Source organism: Ailuropoda melanoleuca, chromosome 14 (assembly GCF_002007445.2).
Source record: "Ailuropoda melanoleuca isolate Jingjing chromosome 14, ASM200744v2, whole genome shotgun sequence".
Classification (NCBI taxonomy): domain Eukaryota; kingdom Metazoa; phylum Chordata; class Mammalia; order Carnivora; family Ursidae; genus Ailuropoda; species Ailuropoda melanoleuca.
The window spans coordinates 74,406,673-74,427,976 of record NC_048231.1 but is presented as its reverse complement, the minus strand read 5'-3'; the positions used below and the strand labels follow the sequence as shown (position 1 = coordinate 74,427,976).

The 21,304-nt window shown below is 41.2% G+C and overlaps 1 protein-coding gene across 8 annotated transcripts in view; it reads left to right on the top strand.

Annotated features, from left to right (window-relative positions):
- Nucleotides 1-4,135: 4,135 nt before the first annotated feature.
- Nucleotides 4,136-21,304, top strand: part of PDE4DIP (phosphodiesterase 4D interacting protein) — a 201,798-nt gene continuing 184,629 nt past the window's right edge. For 4 of the 8 annotated variants that reach the window (XM_019792716.2, XM_019792719.2, XM_034643237.1 and 1 more), the window contains exon 1: nt 4,136-4,509. In XM_019792716.2, coding sequence (XP_019648275.1) covers nt 4,277-4,509 — 233 coding nt within the window. In that variant the 5' untranslated portion in view covers nt 4,136-4,276. The remainder of the gene's footprint in view (nt 4,510-21,304) is intronic. The other 4 variants (XM_034643238.1, XM_019792730.2, XM_019792731.2 and 1 more) reach the window with 1 other exon arrangement.

Here is a 21,304-nt window from a genome sequence, read left to right as displayed (position 1 = left end):
TCCTCAAGTATTGTGTCTAGCCCAACCTCTCCTCTGTTTCTGTAACTACAGTTACACATATAATGTACCCCTTGACTGTATCCCAAATGACTATTATGCTCTGCTCTTTCCACCCCCCTTTTTCTGTCCTTCATTTTGGAATTTTTTATTGACCTATCTTCCACTTCATGGATGCTGACTTCTGTATTCAGACTGCTGTCGAACACACCAATGGGTTCCTTTTCCAGTTATTATGTTTTTATATTTAGAATTTCCATCTGTGTTTAATAAGTTCCAATTCTATATTGAAATAAATTATTTATCTTTTAGTCTTTGCCCATCTTTTCCTCTTTTTTCTTAAACCTATTAGTCATAGTTATTTAATGTCATGTCAATTCTAATGTCTGGGTCTGTTTCTATCAACTTTTCTCCTCATGGTGGATGCCTGTGTGGCTCAGCTGGTTAAGCATCTGCCTTGGGCTCAGGTCATGATCCCAGGGTCGTGGTATCAAGTGCCCCATCTGGCTCCCTGCTCAGTGGTGGTTCTGCTTCTCCCTCTCCCCCTACCCCTCCCCCCTGCTCATGCTCACATGCACATGCGGGTGCACTCTCTCAAACAAATAAATAAAATCTTTAAAAAAAAAAAACAACTTTTGTCCTCATATTTAGTCATATGGATTTTGTTTTTAGCATGCTTCTTAATTTCGTATAGGATATTTGACCCTGTGGAGGAAAAAATTGTAGAGGTTGTGGATGATGTTACCTACCTCCACCGAGTTACGGTTTTGTTCTGGTAGGCATAAAGAATACTAGTGGATCACTTTGATCCTGTAAAGACTTGGCTTAAGTTTTGTTAGATCTATTCTATTTCAGTACTGTATTGCCCTTACTCTAGGAGTGCAGACTTTTTGGGTCTCAACTGAAAGCCCTGGATGTCTCTTTACTTTGGAGATGCTTGAAGTCCAAGTTGTATTAGTGTTACAGGATTTTTTTCTCTGTGTTGGTGCCCACAGTTCTTGGTCATGCCGCTTGGAAGAATGAAGAGGTAGACTGGACGGAGTGGTGGGCAGCAAAGGAAGGTCTATTGAGGGATTGCAAAATGATAGTACAAAGCTCCTGAGGAGTGAGGGGACCTGAGTTGCCACCAGAGTTTCTAAGTATATGTGTCTTTATGGGCTTGTTGGTGGGCCATTTTAATTTGATCAACCCTCCATGAGCCTGTTATCCAATCAGGTTTTTGTCACCTATCTATCACATGGGAAAGGGTGGAGGGCTCCTTCCAGGGTGGTGTAAAATCCTTTTAAGGGTGGTCTCCTCTGAGGATGGGGCCCCTTGTCCCTGCCTTCCAACTATCCTTCATCATTAGGTGCTGAAATCTCTATTTAGCTCGTTAGGCTCTAAACTACTGTTTTCTGGTGTGTATGTGTATTTAATCTTGCTTTGTGCATGTTGGGCTTTACAACTGGCCCCTACTGTGAGGAGAATTTGCACATATTTTTTTTTAAGATTTTAGTTATTTATTTGTCAGAGAGAGAGCACAAGCAGGGGGAGCGGCAGGCAGGAGCAGGCTCCCTGCTGAGCAAGGAGCCCAGTTCTCTGGGCTTGATTCCAGGACCCTGGGATCATGGCCTGAGCCGAAGGGAGATGCTTAACCAACTGAGCCACCCAGGCGTCCCTGCACTAGATTACTGAACCATATCTCTGCCATTCTTTCTCTGGGAGTTCTCCCTCGACTCCCAGCCACTTTAGCAGCTCTGAACTTTGACCCAGTAATACTGCAAGCTTTTACTTGGTCTTTACTTTCTAGCACTTGATTTGGAAAATTCCCTCAGGAGAAAAATTTCAGGGTGACTATGGAGCTCACTTCATGTTCTTCTTTTTCAGGATCATAGATTCAAGTCCTTCCTGCTTTGGTTACTCTTCAGTTTCTTCAAAGAGTTGTTTTAATGTTTTTGTATATTTATAAGCATTTATATATTCTACTCTATCTTACCCCCCACCCAAGGGGGGACAGTTAGTCTGATGCATGCTCCTTCATCCTGGAAGGAATTGGAGGCTTCAGGACTTCTTATTACCTCTTGAGTTTGCGGTAATTTCACTGACCTATTTATTTGCCTGAACCAACAAAGATGGCATATTCTCTTTAAATTAAGGAACCTCAAAAAATTAATTAAGGAATCTCATTCCTTTTATTTTGTATATTAGATCAAATCTACTACCTGTGTGTGGGCAAAGCCAAAGTCGGTCTGCTAAGACACCAGCTTCAGCTAAGTAATAGGATTAGAAGCCTGACTGCAGAGAATGACGTGGTAAAGAATGAATGGAAGAGTACCTGGGTGGCTTGGTCAGTTAAGCATCTGCCTTAGGCTCAGGTCCCAATCCCAGGGTTCTGGGATGAAACACCCCACATCCCCCCAGCTGGGCTGCCTGGTACTCCCTCTCTCTCTGCCTCTCCCCCTGCTTGTGCTTTCTTGCTCTCTCAAATAAATCAATAAAATCTTAAAAAAAAAAAAAAGAATGGAAGTCAGGAAGTATAGCTATCAAATGCATACAGTGTATTTATTCAAATCGGTTAATGGAGGGAAGCCAGAGATATGATGGTAGTTAGAGCTGCGGTGGTAGCTAGAGGAGAGATGAGGAGACTTGAGCATATTTATAAGAGTAGGGACAGACCATGGGACGCCTGGGTGGCTCGGTCGGTTAAGCATCTACCTTCGGTTCAGGTCATGATCCCAGGGTCCTGGGACTGAGTCCCACTTTGGGCTCCCTGCTTGGTGGAGGGCCTGCTTCTCCCTCTCCTTTTTCCCCTCCCCACTGCTCAGGCTTTCTCTCCCTTTTGCTCTTACTCCTTCTCTCTCTCAAATAAATAAAATCTTAAAAAGAAAAAAGAGAGGTAGACCTAAAGGAGAAGGCAAGGCCAAAGATACAAAGACAACAAAAGATAATTAAGAATCTCTAGAAGAGATAGGAGTGGAGGGTAAATTGCCCAGGTAAAATATATTGGGGAAAAACAGAGGTAAAGATATAGATTAAGTTTTGAAAGAAAGAATGAGATACCTGATAGTGTCATTTTCTGGAGACATTTGGAATCATGATAAGAGCGAGCACTTCAGATAAAGAAATAGTAAAGAAGTAGAATTAAAGACTAGATGAGGTGAATGAGCGAGAGAGATAAGTCTCTGACCACTCCCAGGTTTGGGGCCTGGGCAACTGGGAGGATGATAGTGTTGGGTTAAAAAAAAAAAAAAGCAGAGGAGGGAACAGCAGACTTGGGAGGAAAACGTGTTAAGGTAAGTTTCTTTGTTTACACTGAATCCATCAATAGTCCCTATTGACTTTTGCCTATAAACCTTGGGATCCATATGCCTACTACAAAGATGAACCTCTGTTGCAAGCCTTGTGCCTACGGTGTAGCAGAAGCATTCTGCTTTGCTAGATCCTGATTAGCTTCCGTTCCTAGAGGACGCTGTGAAATACAAGGAAAGGCTTTTCAGAACGAAGGTGAAGTGAGGATTTATTTGACCTATGAACTGTTTTTTAACCATGAATTCATCCTCTTTACTTGATATTGGATACCAAGCCATATATACTTTACTATGAATTCTTCATGAAAAATGGAAATCAGAAAGTCTCAATGGAAAGGAAAACAGGTTATTTAGGAGAATTTTCTTTTCCTTTTTCTTTTCTTTTCTTTTCTTTTCTTTTTTTTTTCTTTCTTTCTTTCTTTCTTTTTTTTTTTACAACTAAAGGGAAAATTGAGAGGCGGGAAGATTTTAAGAGGGAAAGAGGGAGAACCGGGGTTAGCAAACGGCCTATAGAGTAGTGATTCTGAGCAAAGAATAATGTAAAATAGAAGAGGATGGCTGAGTTGGAGGGAGAAGGAAGACAAAACCCGGGAAAATATAGGGAGAGGGAGTGAGAAAAGGAGAAACTTTTTAAGGTTGGAAATTGAGGACAGTGACAATGAAGTGGATAGGAAGACCAAAAAAAAAAAAAGAAAGAAAGAAAGAAAAAAAAGTGCCATCTGGGAATGAAAAGGTTTCCAGGTTGAGGTAGTGGGTGGAGAGAGAATGGGTTGATGAGAGAGGATGAAGAGGCAGCGGCGGGTGTTTATGGGCGAGGGACAGAAGCAATCTGGGCGGAGCAGGTGGCAGAGGCAGCCGCGGAGGAGGCCTGGTCCTTCCAGGTTTCCGCCGCCATCCGTGCCCGGAGGATGTTCCCTGGCAGTGCGGGAAGACCATAGGAAAGCCAAGTAGGGACGGTAACCGGGACTGGCGTGGCCGGGCCCAGGAAATCCATGAAGAGGACCGACAGCGGGTCCTGCTGCCACCGCCGCTGCGACTGCAGCCGCTGCTGCCGCGCGTCCCGCTGGGCGCACCACGCGCCTTACTGGTCCGGGGACGCGGCGCGAGCCACACAGCCTTCGCGGCAGTCTCCTGGCCGGGAGCGACGGCAGCCCGAGCCGGCCGGGAGCTGGGCAGCGGCGGCGGAGGAGGAAGAGGCGGCTGCGGCGGCCGCACCCTGGATGAGGTGAGAGCACCGCAGGAGCACTGCGGGAGCCCGGGAGGCTGCAATATGCGCCGGGAGTGGCGGCGCGCTGTGCGCTGGCCTGGAGCATCGCTCCCGGGGCTGGGACCGAGGGGGGCTGAGGACCCCGGCGCCTGGGAGGGGTGGGCGCCGAGTGACATTAGCTTGGAGAGGGATGGAGGGCACCGGCGAGAGGGTTTGCGGAGGCTGATGCGGCTGGTGGCGGGGGAAAGAGGGAAGAGCCAGTGAGGGAGTTGCCTAGAAATAAAGGTGTGGCTTCGGACTGTACGGGATTAAGGTTTGGGAAACCCGTGTCTCTCCCAAGGTGTTTGCTTGATGTGTGTAGACACCCGCTTTGTTGGTGCAGATGAGGTTGAGGCTATGCCTGATGGGTCGAGTCAAAGGAGAGATGAACACATGATTCAGAAGGCCATGCCGGGGTGGAAGCAGTAAGGATAGCAAAAAGAAGACAGGATCAGGAAATGTACGCGGGTGTCCAGTTGAAGGAGTACCCATTGCTTTCTCCTTCATCCCCCCCCCCTTTTTAAATACAGATTTTATTTATCTAAGATACACAGCAGGGTGGGGGTTGGTGATGGTTCTTTCTTCCTAGGCTACCTCTCTTCCGCTGCACAGCTGGAGCCATGCCTGTTGGCCGGATGAGGCCGCGCTGGACAAGCTCCACTTAAACCCAAGCCCTTCCTTAGCGCTGAGATGGAAGACTGGACAGATTAGGCCTACATTTTCCTCATGTAGCATCAGCAGGACAAAAATCTGCCATGCGTATGATTTTTTGGAGAAGAGACAGATTGTGCTACTGCCTTTTTTGAAATAAGCATTTCTTGTCTTAGCATTTTTAGCTTACTCTTTTACGGGAACCCAGTACTCATAAATCATACCACAAGGCAATAGTGTCTTTAGTCTCTAAGCTGCCATTAACTAACTGGGATGTGAACAAAGTAACTTCATTTTTCTAGGCCTCAGTTTCCTATGCATAAAATCACAATCTTTTGAGGATTAATTACAGAACTAAATAGTAATGGAAACTGTTCTCTGTGTTAAGGACTATGCTTTATTTGTGAACTAGGAAACTAGTTCCTTCGCACTTAATTTGATGTATTCATCACTCTGTCTACTGTGAGAAAACTGAGTCAAAGACATTCAGTTAACAGTGCTTAAAGGAATCACATTTCTATTAAGAAACCCTTAAAAACATTACTGCTTTTAAGGAGTTGAGGCAACACCTAAAACTAATATAACATTGTTAACTAACCAGAATTAAAATAAAACCTTTAAAAGAAAGGGTGGTGCCTGAGTGGCTCAGTCAGTTAAGCATCTGCCTTCTGCTCAAGTCATGATCCCAGGGTCCTGAGATGGAGCCGGAGTCAGGCGCTCTGCTCAGCAGGGAGTCTTCTTGTCCCTCTCCCTCTGCCCCTCCACCATTCTCATGTTCAAGCTTTCTTTTTCTCCCTCCCTCAAATAAATAAAATCTTTAAAAAAAAAAAAAAGACAAAACTGGGGCGCCTGTGTGGCTCAGTCGGTTAAGTGTCTGCTTTTGGCTCAGGTCATGATCTCCAGGTCCTGGGATGGAGCCCGGCATGGTCGGGCTGCCTGCTCAAAGGGAGCCCTCTTCTCCCTCTTCCTCTGCAGCTCCCGCTGCTTGTGCACTCTCTCTCACACACTCTCTCTCAAACAAATAAATAAAATCTTAAAAAAATAACATAAAATAAAATGGATCATGACTCCCTTTATAAAGACGTGATTTTTTTTCTTACTGTCTTTGGTAACAAAAGGTTTATGGGGTTAGCATTTGGTTCTCTACAGTGCGTTTTAATTGTTACAATAGATAGCTCGCTTCCATTATTTCCTTGATGGTTATTCATCTGGCAAACCTCTACATTCACCTTAGTTGATGCAATGACAAGCCTTGAAATATTTCTGAACATTTCAAGAATTCCCAAATGAAGCTGTGTCAGAAACTTCACTGAGGTTGGTGCTACTCTGGCCCTCATTTAAAAATCAGTTCTTGGGTACCTGCATGGCTCAGTCGGTTAAGGGTCGGACTCATGATTTCGGATCAGGTCAAGATCTCAAGAGTCCTGAGATTGAGCCCTGTGTCGGCTCCATGCTTTCTTCTTCCTTCTTTCCTTCCTTCTTTCTTTCCTTCTTTCCTTACTTCCTTTTTAAGTAGGCTCCATGCCCACTTAAAGTGGGGCTTGAGATGAAGAATTACATGCTCTATCAAGTGAGCCACCCCTTTACTTTCAAAAACATACCTGGCTTATCTTTGGTATTAAAGGTTTTTGAGTGTTAGAGGCTTGTACTTGGGAAGGGGTGTTTTTGGTATCCAATTGCCTAACCATCAAATGAACTAAAAAATGGAAGAAAACACCTGTGCACATTATCCAGATTCAATTTAATTCTGTTATTTATTAAGCCACAACGGTGGAGGCCAGTACAAAACTGGATGCAAAACTACCCTTAAGTAGCTCAGCATCTACAGTTTGTAAACTGGGCTCATCCAGCGATAGTGTGGGGTAAGTGCTGTAGCGGAAAGATGAACTGTGGGATGATAAACAAGCAAACAAATGAAAGTATCTCTTCAGGGAAAGCAGACTGTGTCCCAAGAGGTCATACAAAGGGATGTTATCTTGGAAAATATGTTAGAATCTGGTCTTGACCTTGTTGAGTCTGTTTCTCAGGCTGGTGTTAAACAAATCCACAAGACTACTATATAACCCAGAATGGCAAATTATTATAATGAGGATTTATTATCAAAAATTAAAATGAGGATTTTCACATCTCAGGGAACTAGACCCCCTTCTGTCACTTAAGTGAGGTCTCTTGGCCTGCTCGCCACATTTGAAAAACAAATTATAACCAAAAGGTTGTTTGCAAAATGAATTTAGAACAAGGGAAGGTAATCAGTGGATACCAGATTTTTAAAAAAGGTTTAATAGCTTTAAGCAGAGTTAACGGGGGATACGAATGGATTCTTTCTTCCCTAGGTGGTGAGTGTCATTAATGATCAACCTCTCTTCTTATGTACTCCTTTTTTTCTATTTCTGGCATGCTAATATTTTCAATTAGGTGGTAATCTGTTTGACCTGGGAATCCTTGTGTCTGTTTCAAGTGTTGGCACATCTTTTCTGTGAACCAGTTTGTCTTAATTGTGAAGTTTATGTTTCAGATGTCCAAGCTCACTTTCCTTTAGGTAAAATTCATGATGAAGGTAGGGAAGTGGGGTGGGGCATTTTGTTATAGCCTCTACATGCTGGCAATATGAGCCAGGTGATTAATGGCTACTGAATGTCTTGCTAAAAAGCAGAGGACCAGAGAGGGCTTCACACAGACACAAGAGGTGAATTCTGTCTGGCCTAACAAAATAAAGAAGCCAGGGTTGGATGGGAGGCAAATTTTAGCAGAGGGATAAAAACAAATGTACAGCCCTGGGAAAATGCTTTCTTGAAATGAGACCCATACTGTGATAGAATTTTTCAATGAGGATTTAATTCAAAAGTGATCCTCTTTCAAGTATGCAGTTGTTTAGAAAAAGGAATTAAGTGAGTTGCCAGCTGATGGCAATCTGCCTCAAGGTGCATTTCTGAACCCTAGCAGACTGAAGGTTCTAGGTGGATAGCCTGGAACCAGCAGACAACTGTGGGGGATGGGGGAATGATGTCAGAAAAGGTTAAATTTCTTTTTTTTTTTTTAAGGATTTTATTTATTTTTATTTATTTGACAGAGATAGAGACAGCCAGCGAGAGAGGGAACACAAGCAGGGGGAGTGGGAGAGGAAGAAGCAGGCTCAAAGCAGAGGAGCCTGATGTGGGGCTTGATCCCGGAACGCCAGGATCACGCCCTGAGCCGAAGGCAGACGCTTAACCACTGTGCCACCCAGGCACCCCAGAAAAGGCTAAATTTCTAACATCGGTCTTTAACCAGTATGCCTCCTTAGCCATCTCTCTTTTTGTCATTATTATTTTGTTACTGCTTAATTGAGATATAATTGACATAAAACAAACCAGGCAAATTTATAGTGTACAATTTGAAAAGCTTTGACATATGTCTTTATCTGTGAAATTATCACATACTCATCATCCCGAAAATTTTCCTTCTTCCCTTTTGTAATCCTCCCTCCTGGCTTTTCTTGCCCCCAGTAACACACAGGCAATCAACCACTGATCTGCTTTCTGTCACTATATGTTAGTTTGCATTTTCTAGAAATGTATATAAATGGAATCATATAGTAGGTATTCTTTGGTTTTGTCTAGCTTCTTTCACTCAGTATAATTATTTTGAGGTTTATCCATGATGTTGTGGGTATCAGTAGTTCGTTTTCTTTTGTTGCTGAGTAGTATATCCTTGGGTGGATATGCCACAGTTTATTACTTCACCAGCTGTCTCGTTGTTTCCAGTTTTTGGCTATGACAAATAACACTGCTATGAACATTCATGTAGAAGTCTTTGTGTGGACATAGGCCTTCATTTCTCTTAGGTAAATTTCTTTTTTTTTTTTAATATTATTTATTTTTTCATTTGAGAGAGAGAGAGCACAAGCAGGGGGCCGAGGCAGAGGGAGAGGGAGAAGCAGCCTCCCAGCTGAGCAGGGAGCCTGACGTGAGGCTGGGATCATGACCTGAGCAGAAGGCATATGCTTAATGAACTGAGCCACCCAGGCACCCCCATTTCTCCACATTCTTATCAACACTTGTTATTGTCTTTTTTATTAGAGCCATTCTAGTGTGTTTGAAATGGTATCTTATGATTTTGATTTGCATTGCCCTAGTGACTACTGATGTTGAACATCTTTTTGTGTTTAATTACCATCTGTATATTTTTGGTGAAGTGTCTGTTGAAACCTTTTGCCCATTTTTTATTGAGTTGTTTGCTTTTTTATAGTTAAATTTGGGAGTTCCTTATGTATTGCAAATACAAATCTTTATTATAAAGGTACTTTGCAAACATGTTCTCCCAGTCTATATCTTGTCTTTCCATTTTAATAAGTGTCTTTTGAAGACCAGAAAAATTTAAATTTTACCAAGTAAGTCCAAACTACCCGATTTTTCTTTTATGGATTTTGGTTTTAATGTTATAGCTAAGAAACTACCATTTAACCCAAGATCATAAAAATATTCTCCTATGTGTTCTAGAAATGTTATAGTTTTACACCTCATGTTTAGTCTATGATTCATTTTGAGTTAACTTTTGTATGTGGTACAAGGTATTGATCAAGGTTCATTTTTTGCATATCGATATCCACTTGTTCAAGCACTGTTTGTTGAGAATTCTGTTCTTTCTCCATTTGATGGCTTTGGCACTTTTATTGAAATGTATTGATCAAATATATGTGGGTGTTTGTCAGAATTTTCTATTCTGCTCCATTGATCTCTTTGTCTATTTTAAGACCAAATACCATGCTGTCTTTTTTTTTTTTTTGAAAGACACTGACTTTATTGATTTAAAAAAACTTTACAAGGATGCTGCCTGTTCCGCCAAAAAAGGAGCGAAAGAGCATAAGCCCAACCAGAGATGGAAGTGGGGGTGAGGGAAGGACCAGGAATCTACTTGGAAAAGCTGATAATTGTTGACTTGAAACTGGTAGGGGAAGGAGAAGGGAAATGCATGCAAGAGTGAGAATTCCAAAAAAGAAAATTGAAATGGTAAGGGGAGAGAACTCCCAATCACAGGTGAATATGGCAACAGCAGTCTCTTCCTTTGTAGAGGACAAGGGAGGAGTCCCCATGTGCTGCAAACTCTGGAGACTCAATTCTGGGGCTAGGGATTGGAGAACCATCCAGAGAGCCTCACAAGGCCTTGCCGCATTCTCAAAGGCCTCCGAAGCAGTCCCAGGACTGCTTGGCGTTGGCACCACTTGTGTCCTTCAGCCATCCCCGGAAGACATCTTCATCTTTCTTTAGCATCAGAAACTGGCCGAGGACCACATAGGCCTTGTGTCAAAACCCTTCTCCTCTAGCTTCTTGCCCAGAACTTCACCAATCCTGGCCAGGATCTCCACTGGCTTTTCCCTGTGGGCTCTCCCACAAAGTCTCAGTGCTTTGGGGAGGTTGTTATCTTGATCAGCTTAACTGGCAGCTCCAGCTCCTATGAGACTCCTCCTGCCACCTGACCACCCCCGCCGATGCCTCATCCCACTCCATACTGGCTTGATCATAGCAGTTCTTTTTAAGTTTTAAGATCATGTAGTATAATTCCTCCAATTTTCTCCTTCTTGTTTAAAATCAATTTGGCTATTCTAGGTCCTTTGTATTCTCATATACATTTTAGAATCCACTCGTCAATATAGACAAAAATCCTGCTGGTAATTTGGGTGGGATCACATTGAGCCTATGGATTAATTTGGAGAGAATTGATATTTTAGCAATATCTTTATCTTTAGCAAAGTCTCCTGATCCATAAACATAGTGCATATCTCCATTTCCTTAGGTTAGTAGTTCTCAACTGTGCCTCACAGGGGACATATGACACTATCTGGACACATTTTTGTTTATCATAACTCAGGGCAAGGGTGATACGGGCATCTAGCAGATGGAGGTAAGGAATGCTGACAAACATTCTACAATGCACAGAACAGTCCCCACAGTGAAGAATTATCCAATCCAAAATAATAACAATAATAATAATAATAATAATGTCTTTAATTTCTCCCACCGGTGTTTTATGCTTTTAGTGTATATTGTTTATGTGTCTTAGAGACACTTATGCCTTAATTCTTTATATCTTTAATTCTATTATAAATGATAACATCTCTAAAATTTCCATTTCTGATTGTTCATTGCTGCTTTATATTGATCTTTGTATATTGATTTTGTTCTGATTGTTCATTGCTGCTTTATATTGATCTTTGTATATTGATTTTGTATCCTTTAGTTTTGCTAAATTCACCCTTTAGTTCTAATAGATTTTTTTATAGATTCCATAGAATTTTCTACGTGATGATGTCATCCCCCCCAAAAAGAGAGATGAGATCTTACTCCTCTTTCCAATCTCTATGTCTGTCTGTCATCTATTTGCTTGTTTGTTTCTTTCTTTCTTTTTGCCTTATTACACTAGCTAGAACCTCCAGTACAAAGTTAAATTGAAAGAGTGAGAGCAAACGTCTTTGCCTTGTTCCTGATCTTAGGAGGAAGGCACTCAGTCTTTCACCATTATGTATGATATCACCTGTAGGTTTTTCATAGGTACCTTTTATCAGGTTGAGGAAGTCCCTTCTATTCCTAGTTTTCTGAGAGTTTTCATTAGGAATGGATGTCTAGTTATACATCTATTGAGCTTACTGTATCATTTTTCTTTTTCTATATTCTGTTAATTTGGTGAGTTACACTGATTGATTTAAGAATGTTAAAATCAACATTGGGCACCTGGGATAAATCCCACTTAGTTATGATATACTATATTTTCTATATATTATTGGATTAGATCTGCTAAAATTTTGTTAAGAATTTCTGCATCTGTGTTCATGAGGGATATTGGTTTGTATTCTTCATTTATTGTATCTTTGTCTCGATTTTGTATAATGATAATGTTGGTCTCCAAAAATGAGTTGGGAAGTATTCCGATCTCTTCAATGTTGGGAGAGAGTTTGGGTGAAAATTGCATTACTTCTTCCTTAAATGTTTGATTATATTCACTAGTAAACACTTTTAAGCCTAGTTTTTCTTTGTGTGAAGGTTTTTAACCACAAATTCAATTTCCTTTTGATTTATTTATTTATTTACTTATTTATTTGTCAGGGAGAGAGCACAAGTAGGGGGAGTGGGAGGCAGAGGGAGATCAGGCTCCCCGCTGAGCAAGGAGACTGATGCAGAGCATGATCCCAGGACCCTGGGATCATGACCTGAGCCAAAGGCAGATGCTTAACCGACTGAGCCACCCAGGTGTCCCCAAATTCAATTTCCTTAATAAATATAGGACTGGTTTATCTGTTTCTTCTGGGGGAAAGTTTTGTTAATTTATGTAGTCCAAGAAATTTGTTCATNCCCTGAGGTCATGACCTGAGCTGAAACCAAGAGTTGGATGCTTAACCAACCGAGCCACCCTAAAATTTGTTCATTTTATCTAAGTTGTCAGCTTTATTGCTGTAAACTTTTCAGTTTTGAAAACTGAAATACAATTTTCTGGGTTTTTTTTTTTTAAGGTTTTGTTTATTTATTTGAGAGAGAAATCAAGAGACAAAGCACAAGCAGAGGGGGAGGCAGAGGGAGAAGGAGAAGCAGGCTCCCCACTGAACAGGGAGCCTGATGTCACCAGGGCTTGTTCCAGGACCCTGAGATCATGACCTGAGTGGAAGGCAGAGACTTAACCCACTGAGCCACCCAGGCATCCCAGAAATACAATTTTCTTATCAGTTCTTTGATATTTGTAGAATCTGTAGTGATGTCATCTTTCTCATCCCCAATAATGTTTATTTGTGTCTTCTCTTTTTGTTTTGATAAACTTGACTAGAAATTTATCAGTTTTATTTACCTTTTCAGAAAACTGGCTTTGGCTTCATTGATTTTCTCTCTTGTTTTTCTGTTTTCAGTTTATTTGCTTTATCCCTGATCCTTATTGTTTCCTTTCTTCTGCTTACCTTGAACTTCATTTGCTCTTCCTTTTCCAGTTTCTTGAAATGGATGTTTAGATCATTGCTTTAAGAACTTTCTTTTCTAATACAAGTGTTTTAGTGCCATAAATTTCATTCCAAGTACTGCATTAACTCTATCCCACAAATTTTGATATCTCACGAGCTCATCTTCATTCAATTCACTTTTCCCATTTCACTTTTAGTTTCTTCTTTGCTCTGTGGGTTATATAGAAGAGTGTGTTTAGTTTTAAGACGTGAGGATTTTTCAGACTTCTTTCTGCTGTTGATTTCTAATTTAATTCTATTTGGTCAGAGAGTACATCTTGAATGATTTGAATTCTTTTAAATTTGTTGAGAATTGTTTTATGGCCCAGATTATGATCTGTCTTGGTAAATGTTCCTTGTGCACTGGAAAAAAATATGTATCCTGCTGGTGGTGAGGGGTGTGTTTTATAAAGATCAGATAGATCAAGTTGATTCATTATGTTGTTCAAGTTTTCCATATAATGTGCCTAACTTTTTTATCAATTATTGAGAGAGGTATATTGAAATTCATTAATATAAATTTTTATTTCTCTTTGATTAATGTCTTTTGCCTCTTGTATAAATGAGCTTTACTAGGTACATAACTTCTCAGTGAGTTACCATTCTCCTTTTTAAATTTTTTTCTTTGAAATGCTAAATCAATGGCTTTATCTTAAGTTGTGTGAAATATTAATCAAGAATGCTGAAACTTTTTTATGTCACTTAGTTGTTAATCAAAACATATGAAAGGAATTACTTTTATAAAAACATTAACATTTTAATTGTTATAGAGCATATAGATTTTTGTTTTGTTAACCTATTATATTTCCATTTTGAAATTAAAATACATCCAGAAGAGTCAAAGTTCAGCTGGTTAAGCCCCAGACTCTTGATTTCGGCTCAGGTCACAATCTCAGGGGTGTGAGCTCCAGCCCCACATTGGGCTCCATACTGGGCTTGAAGCCTGCTTAAGATTCTCTCTTCCTCTCCCTTCTCTGCCCCTCCCCCAGCTACTGTGTGTGTGTGTGTGTGTGTGTGTGTGTGTGTGCGCGCGCTTTCTCTCTCTCTCTTTTTCTAAAAAAAAAAAAAGAAAAGAAAAAAGAACTATTGCATTTATAAACAATTCTGAGAGACCTTTGTGTTCTGTCCCTCCAACCAAGACATGTGTGTGGCAGGGAGACAGTGTGGTGGTATAGAAACTTTTAAGGTGGAGAGCTATCATATTTAGATCTCTGCTTTAGAACTGTAAGTGTGACAACTGTATGGGAGATGGAGTTAGGTGGGTTGAGTGAAGAGACGGGATCATTGAGAAGCTACTCAGAGTCAGAAGCAATGAGGGCCTGAACTTGGACAGTGGTGGTGGGGAAGAGGGAGAAAGGAAGAAGGGATAAATCTGAGAATTTTTAAAGTAGCATTGATAGGATTTGCTGATCAAGAGGGAGGAAACAAGAGTTACTCTTAAATTTCTAGATGAATCATGGAGGGAGTAATAATATCATTAACTGAGACAGATAATATGGTAGGAGAAGCGGGTATCAGGGAAATGAATTATTCCAGTTTGGGACATTCCAAAAGGAGATGTCTTGTAGAACCATCTCTGACCTTTAAATTTTTCTGAGACATAGGAGAGAGAAAACATCTTCTGAATGTGCTGCGTGATTTTTGATAGATGTATCTTACTCTTTTATTTGATGGAGGTTAATATGAAAATCTATTGACATTTCTTGTGTATGCATCAGTTAATATTAGGATAAAGTAGATGTCTTGTAGATGACAAGGTCAGGGATTATTGCAGATTTGTCAATGCCTTTTTTTTTTTTTTTGGCTGTGGGGCATTCATTTCTCCCCTTTATGGATAATAAACCTACATTTCTTTTAGAGAATTACCTTTTTTCCCTTTGTTTATTAAAGGAAATGTCAATTAAGGTCTCCTAGCTATATGATGCTGACGAGACCCATACTCGGACAATCTGACTCTCCTCATAATATCGCATCTTCAGAGGAGCCATATAAAGTGGAAAAATGCTTGGAACCAGGTGTTTCCTTATTGTTTCTTCTTCCCTTTCTGAGCCTATTCTTTTGAGTCTTCAACACTTCCTTTGATTCTGTGGGTCTTCCCTTCCAGTAATCCTTTTTAAAGGAAAAAAAAAAAAAACGCAACAGGGGCGCCTGGGCGGCTCAGTCAGTTCAGTGTCTGCCTTTGGCTCAGGTCATGATCCCAGGGTCCTGGGATCGAGCCCCGCATCAGGCTCCCTGCTCAGCTGGAAGCCTGCTTCTCCCTCTGCCTTTGCTGCTCCCCCTGCTTGTGCTTTCTGGCTCTCTGTCTCTCTGTCAAATAAATAAATAAAAATCTTTAAAAAAATTTAATTTAGCCAAAGTTGGCTCATTCATCTTTTTGAAAAGTATGTGTGGAATGCCAGGAATAATTCTGGGTGCTGGAATAGAATAAAGAACAAGATTATTGGATAAAGGCTCTACCCTCACAAGCTTAAGTTTAATGAAGTAGTAGGAATGGTGAGGAGATACATAGCAAACAAGTAAATACTATACAATAAAGCGATCTCTCTTGTTCATAAGGTTTATAAGGAAAATAAAATAGAATCATTGATTAGAGAGGGATCGAGCAGGTGGTAAGAGAACTGCAATTGTAAACCCCTAAGGTCTGAATAAGCCTGTGGTGTTTGAGGAACAGAAGGAAGGCCAGGCAGCAGGGGCATGCTGAACAAAGGGACAGTGGCAGGGGATGAGGGGGAGAGGAGGACTGAGAACTTGTAGGCCATGGTAAGAAGTTGATTTTATTCTAAGGACATTGGGAAACTGATGAAGGGTTTGAAGCATAAGCATAATATGATCTGGAAAATGTTTAAAAATATCACTCTGCTTTTGTAGAAGAGACTTTAGGAGGCCAAGACTGGAAGCAAAGGAGGCTGCTTTGAAGACTTGTTGCAGTAAGTAGAGCAGATATGAGATAGTGGCGATTCATACCGTGGTGATAGCAGTCAGGCTGGTAAAAAGTGAATGGAGTCAAAATATATTTTGGAGGTAGAGCCAACAGAATTCAATGGTGTATTGGATGCGGGGAATGCAGTTTAAAAAGGAGGTATCCCAGGGCACCTGAGGGGGCTTAGTTGGTTAAGTGTCAGCCTTCAGCTCAGGTCATGATCCCAGGCTCCTGGGATCGAGTCCCCACATCAGGCTCCCTGCTCAGTGGGAAGCCTGCTTTTCCCTCTTCTTCCTCCTGCCGTTCTCCCTGCTGTGCTCTCTCTCTCTGTCAAATAAATGGATAAAATCTTAAAAAAAAAAAAACTTAAAAAAAATTTTAAAAAGGAGGTATCATGGGCCTTTTTAAAAAGAATAATTTAAAACTAAAATCGCTCTAAGAAAATTAAGTCTATTTAAACAAAAGTGGTTTTTTTCATGTTAATGAAAAAAAAAGTTTAATTTTCCCCCACGGTGTCAGGAATTAGTTCAGGGATACGCACTTGACTCAAACAGGATTCTTCAGGGGCCTCCCAAAAGAGGCAGCCTCTCTTCCAATGCATGGGAGCCTCAGAGAGAATGTAGGGTCTCCTGGCAGATAATTCCCTACCTTGCAGATGCTGAAAATAGAATCAGAACAGGAAACGATTGAGTTGGAGAAAGATGATTCACTGTTGGAGCCTCTGTATTCAGCTGTATTTGAAACCTCTGGTTGAAGTTCTTTGTTTAATCTTAGTTGAAGTTTTTTCCCCACTCTTTATGGGGCTGGCGGTGGTTAGGCGATCCGGGACAGGGATGGAGTTTTCTCCAACAGAGAGGACTCTGGATAATATAAAAAATACCTTCGCAGAGAGTTGCATATGATGACCAGATGGAGAGCCTCATAAATAAAGGTGATTTGTACTGGATCCCACAGGAGTTCCAAACAGAATTCTGTAACTTAGAGTCTGATCACTGACATTCATGGCAGCAGCAGTATCATTATTATGATTACTGCATGTAGAAGTTACATCATTAATAATTTTTATTGACCACTTGCTACATGCCAAGCCATATCTTAAGCAATTTATAAACATTATCTGGTTTAATCCTCAATACGATTCTGTGAGAAAAATATTACTATTATCCCCATTTTTCATAGAAAGGTTAAATAATGTGGCACCATGACACAGTTAGGAAATGATAGAAATGCTGCTTCATTGGCAGGTGCTAAATGTATGTTTCATGTGCATTGCAGTAATTATTTTTGTTCACATTGCTTTTAAAATGTTTCTTTTCAATGACACTAGATTTTCTTTTCCTTAAAAAAATCCCAAAACAATAACAAAAAGCCTTTTAGAGCTTTGACAAAAATGGTCTCGTTAGCATAACAAGTGTAACATCATCTGTTTTAAAATATTAAGCTCCATTATTAAAATTTGACCTTGTGAGGACTTGCTTTCTAATTCATTTGGTATAAGTCCTGAAAGCACGGAGAAATGAATGACCCTTTTAAAACAAAAAGGAGCATACCTGGCCGTGACTGAAAATCTATCAAAAAAGCATCAGATAATTCCATATTCAGGTTAATAAAAACGAGGGAATTGTACATTTCAAAGGAGAATCTGGGACACTGTTCAAATAACAAAGACTTAAAGCAGGCTGGGCTCACTGCCCAGAACAACAGGCACACAAATTCACAGAGTGGGGGGATTTTGTCTACTGTGTGTGTGCTCATCGCACACTCACATTCAACCGAACGTTAGCTCACAGAAAGTGGAACCAATAAAAGAAATGTCAACATGAACAAGTGACCTTAGTGTACAAACAGAAACAGTACCATATTTTAGCATCCTTCTTATTTCCATAATATTCAGATCTATGACATCTTTTTGCCTCCTTGCTATGTAAATCTCGGCTTTAAAAGCTCCAACTAAATACTGCAACTCAAATGTGCAGCTTTATTATAATCTCAACAAGAAAGGTTTTCATGGGGGCACCTGGGTGGCTCAGTCAGTTAAGCATCTGCCTTCAGCTCAGGTCATGAGCTCAGGGTCTTGGGATCCAGCCCCCTGCATAGGGCTCCCTGCTCAGTGGGAATTCTGCCTCTCCCTCTGGTCCTCCTACCCACCCCCCTGACCCCCCCCCCCGCACCGTGCACACACACTCTCTCTCAAATAATTTAATTTAATTTAATTTAAAAAAAGAAAGGTTTTCATGAATTGCATCTATTTTCTAAAAGAAAAAAATTTTTCTTCGGAGTAATTAAAAGCACATTCTGGAAAGAGAATGCTTAGGCGATGTATTATACAGAGTGGTCTTATGAAAGTACTATTTATTGCTCCCTTAATTTTCACCATAAATCTCGGTCCTACTGTGCAGCCTTAAATAAGTGCTCCAAATTCTTTGTCTTCCTTTACTCTAAAGAGAGTAATAGCTTCTTTGTGAATGGGAGGGCTAAGTCCGTACCTCCACAGCATCACCTTGGATTGACGGTAAGTTTAGGAGTGTTTGCATCTGTTGTCTATTGCTGCATAGCAAATTACCCCAAAACTTAGTGGCTGTGATGGTGAATTGTATCTGTCAACTTGACTGGATCACAGGGTGCCCAGATAATTTGGTGAAACATTATTTCTGGGTGAGTTGGTGAGGGTATTTTCAGAAGAGATTTAGCAGTTGAAATTGGCAGACTGAGTAAGGCAGATTGCCCTTCCCATTGTAGATGGACACCTTCCAATCCCTTGAGGGCCTAAATAGAACAAAAAGATGAGGGTAGGGAGAATTTCCTCCTGCTGCCTGTGCGCAGGAGCAGGGATGTTAGTCTTCTAATCTCAGCCTGGGGTTTATACCATGGTCTCCCTGGTTCTGAGAATGACATCAGTTTTCCTGGGTCTCCAGCTTCCAGACAGCAGATAGTGGGACTTCCCAGCCTGCATGAGTGCATAATTGTAATCCCTTATAGTAAATTTCTTTCCAATACAAAGAGTGTGATTACCAGGGGTCATTGGGGGCTACCTTAGAGACTACCTCCCATAGTCGGCAACCATTACAGAAACTCCTGGAAATTAGAGGACCAGGATTTATTCCTTTCTTTCCTTCCTTTTGGAGTGGGGCCATTATAAATCAAGCACACACAAAAAAGAAAGGATGAGTGGAACCAGAGCTGAGGCCAAAGACTATGCCAAGCTATTACCATCTGTATCCACAGAACAAAAAACATAAGACTCTACTTGCTCAGTCAGCCCTGCAAGCATCCCTGGAAGACACTGCCGGCAGTGACTGGTTCTGGCTATCTTCTCGGGATGACTTAAGGGTTGAGGAGGTCAATGTCTGGACAATGTAACTTGTTTGCAGCACAAGAGGTACACTGGTTGGAAAGCTCTGTCTTAGACAACCTATTGGGAAACCACCTTATATTTTTTTAATTTATTTTTATTTTTTATTTTCAAAGATTTTATGTATTTATTTGAGAGAGATAGAGAATGCGGGCGAAAGCATGAGCTGTGCCGGGGGAGGGAGAAGGAGAAGAAGTAGGCTCCCCACCAAGGAGGGAGCCCGACGTGGGGTCAATCCCAGGACCCTGAGATCATGACCTGAGCTGAAGGCAGACGCTTAACCAACTGAGCCACCCAGGCGCTCTGGGAGACCACTTTGTATATGTAGTTTATAGTGATGGTTCCTAACTAGTCTTTGTTTACAGAAGTTGGCCCAAGAAAAGATCCTAGTTGTATCCATTGTCTCTCCTGTGTACTACCATGTAGCAGTACTTGCCACCAAATTAGAGTATGTTTCTAACATAAATCAGCAAAGCTGCCCTCATACTAGTCGGAGCTAAATAGAGCCAGAAACTGGGGGCATATATGCGTTTAAAATAACTATTAATGACATTGCTTATGCTATTAATAAATTAATAACAATGGATTTTTAAATTAATAGCTTCCGTAATTATTTTTCTTTATTGCATTTCACTCTTGAAGTGATACTTAAACTTTTATATTTTGAAGGATCGACAGAATTTCCACATGTAAAACATATAAGGAGATTTTTCACTCCAAATTATACCTAGAAAACTTGCCTGTATTTGAAGGTGAGTGTTCAGATATTAACAGAAATCGAAGTGGCACATTCTGTTTGTATCACGGACATGGGATGCTCATCAGATATTGTGGTCCCCACACAAGCACACGCTCAGAGACGTAGGAAACCACATGAAGTCCTCACTCAGTTATTGGGTTTTCTAAAACTGAAGCCAACTGGCAGATTTGGGCTCATTGACAATGCTGAACTTTGGTGCATCTCTAAATTTCATACCCTGCTTTACTCTTCTAGTTTGACACAGAGGCTGGTTTTTCTCAGCCTTCACCTCGGGCTTTTCAGTGGCTGCAGCTTTTTTTTCTCTCTTCCTTGTTTCAGGGAAACCTTTAAAAGCCTTTTGCGTTTTTGAAGACTTTTGTGTATCTCACCTCCCTTCTGTCTCAGCTGGCTCCCAGACTTCCTTTCCCTTTACCCCATCTTCTCAGGCCTTGGTCTGTTCTCGTCTCCCAGGCAGAAATCGGATGTCAAGGAAGACTGGAAAGAGGACCCAATCCCTGAAAATAAAAATGTCAGAAACTGAGGTAGACAACTGGGGCCCTGCTTTCAATTGGACTGGGCCCTGCATTATACTTCAGTAAAAGAAAACGGGCTGCAGGGTCTGGCCTGAGGTGAAGGGAGGGCCTTGCAAATGGGTCAGCTCTTCAGGCTAAGGTTCTGAGCTGTGATTCTCCCATTCTGTCCAGAGGGTAGATTTAAAAAAAAAAAAAAAAAAAAAAAAAAAANGGTGGCACAAAGGACTCATGATTAGAGAGGCGGACTGGTCCTATGAGATAGATTTAGGTACAGAGGCAGACGGCAGGCCTCAGGTGCCCCACCACTAGGAACCAGGCAAGTCCTGAAGGGGAGATGTGAACACCTTGTACCTGCAGACAACCTGGTAGGTAACATAAATGAGTGAAGCAGGTCAGGTGTAAGACCATATGGGGTCTTGTTGGTGACTGTGAATCCCTGGAGCATGGATGACCCAGCTAAGGGCCAACCTACATCTGTGAGCACAATTCTATAGATTGGTTCTACACCTCTAGGTGGTTTGCATTGGCACAAGATCAGGTTCATGGTCTGTGGATAGGCAGCTCTTGCTAAAGGAGAGGCTCCAGTCTGAGGAAATTTCCTAAGCAGCTTGAATTCAGTACA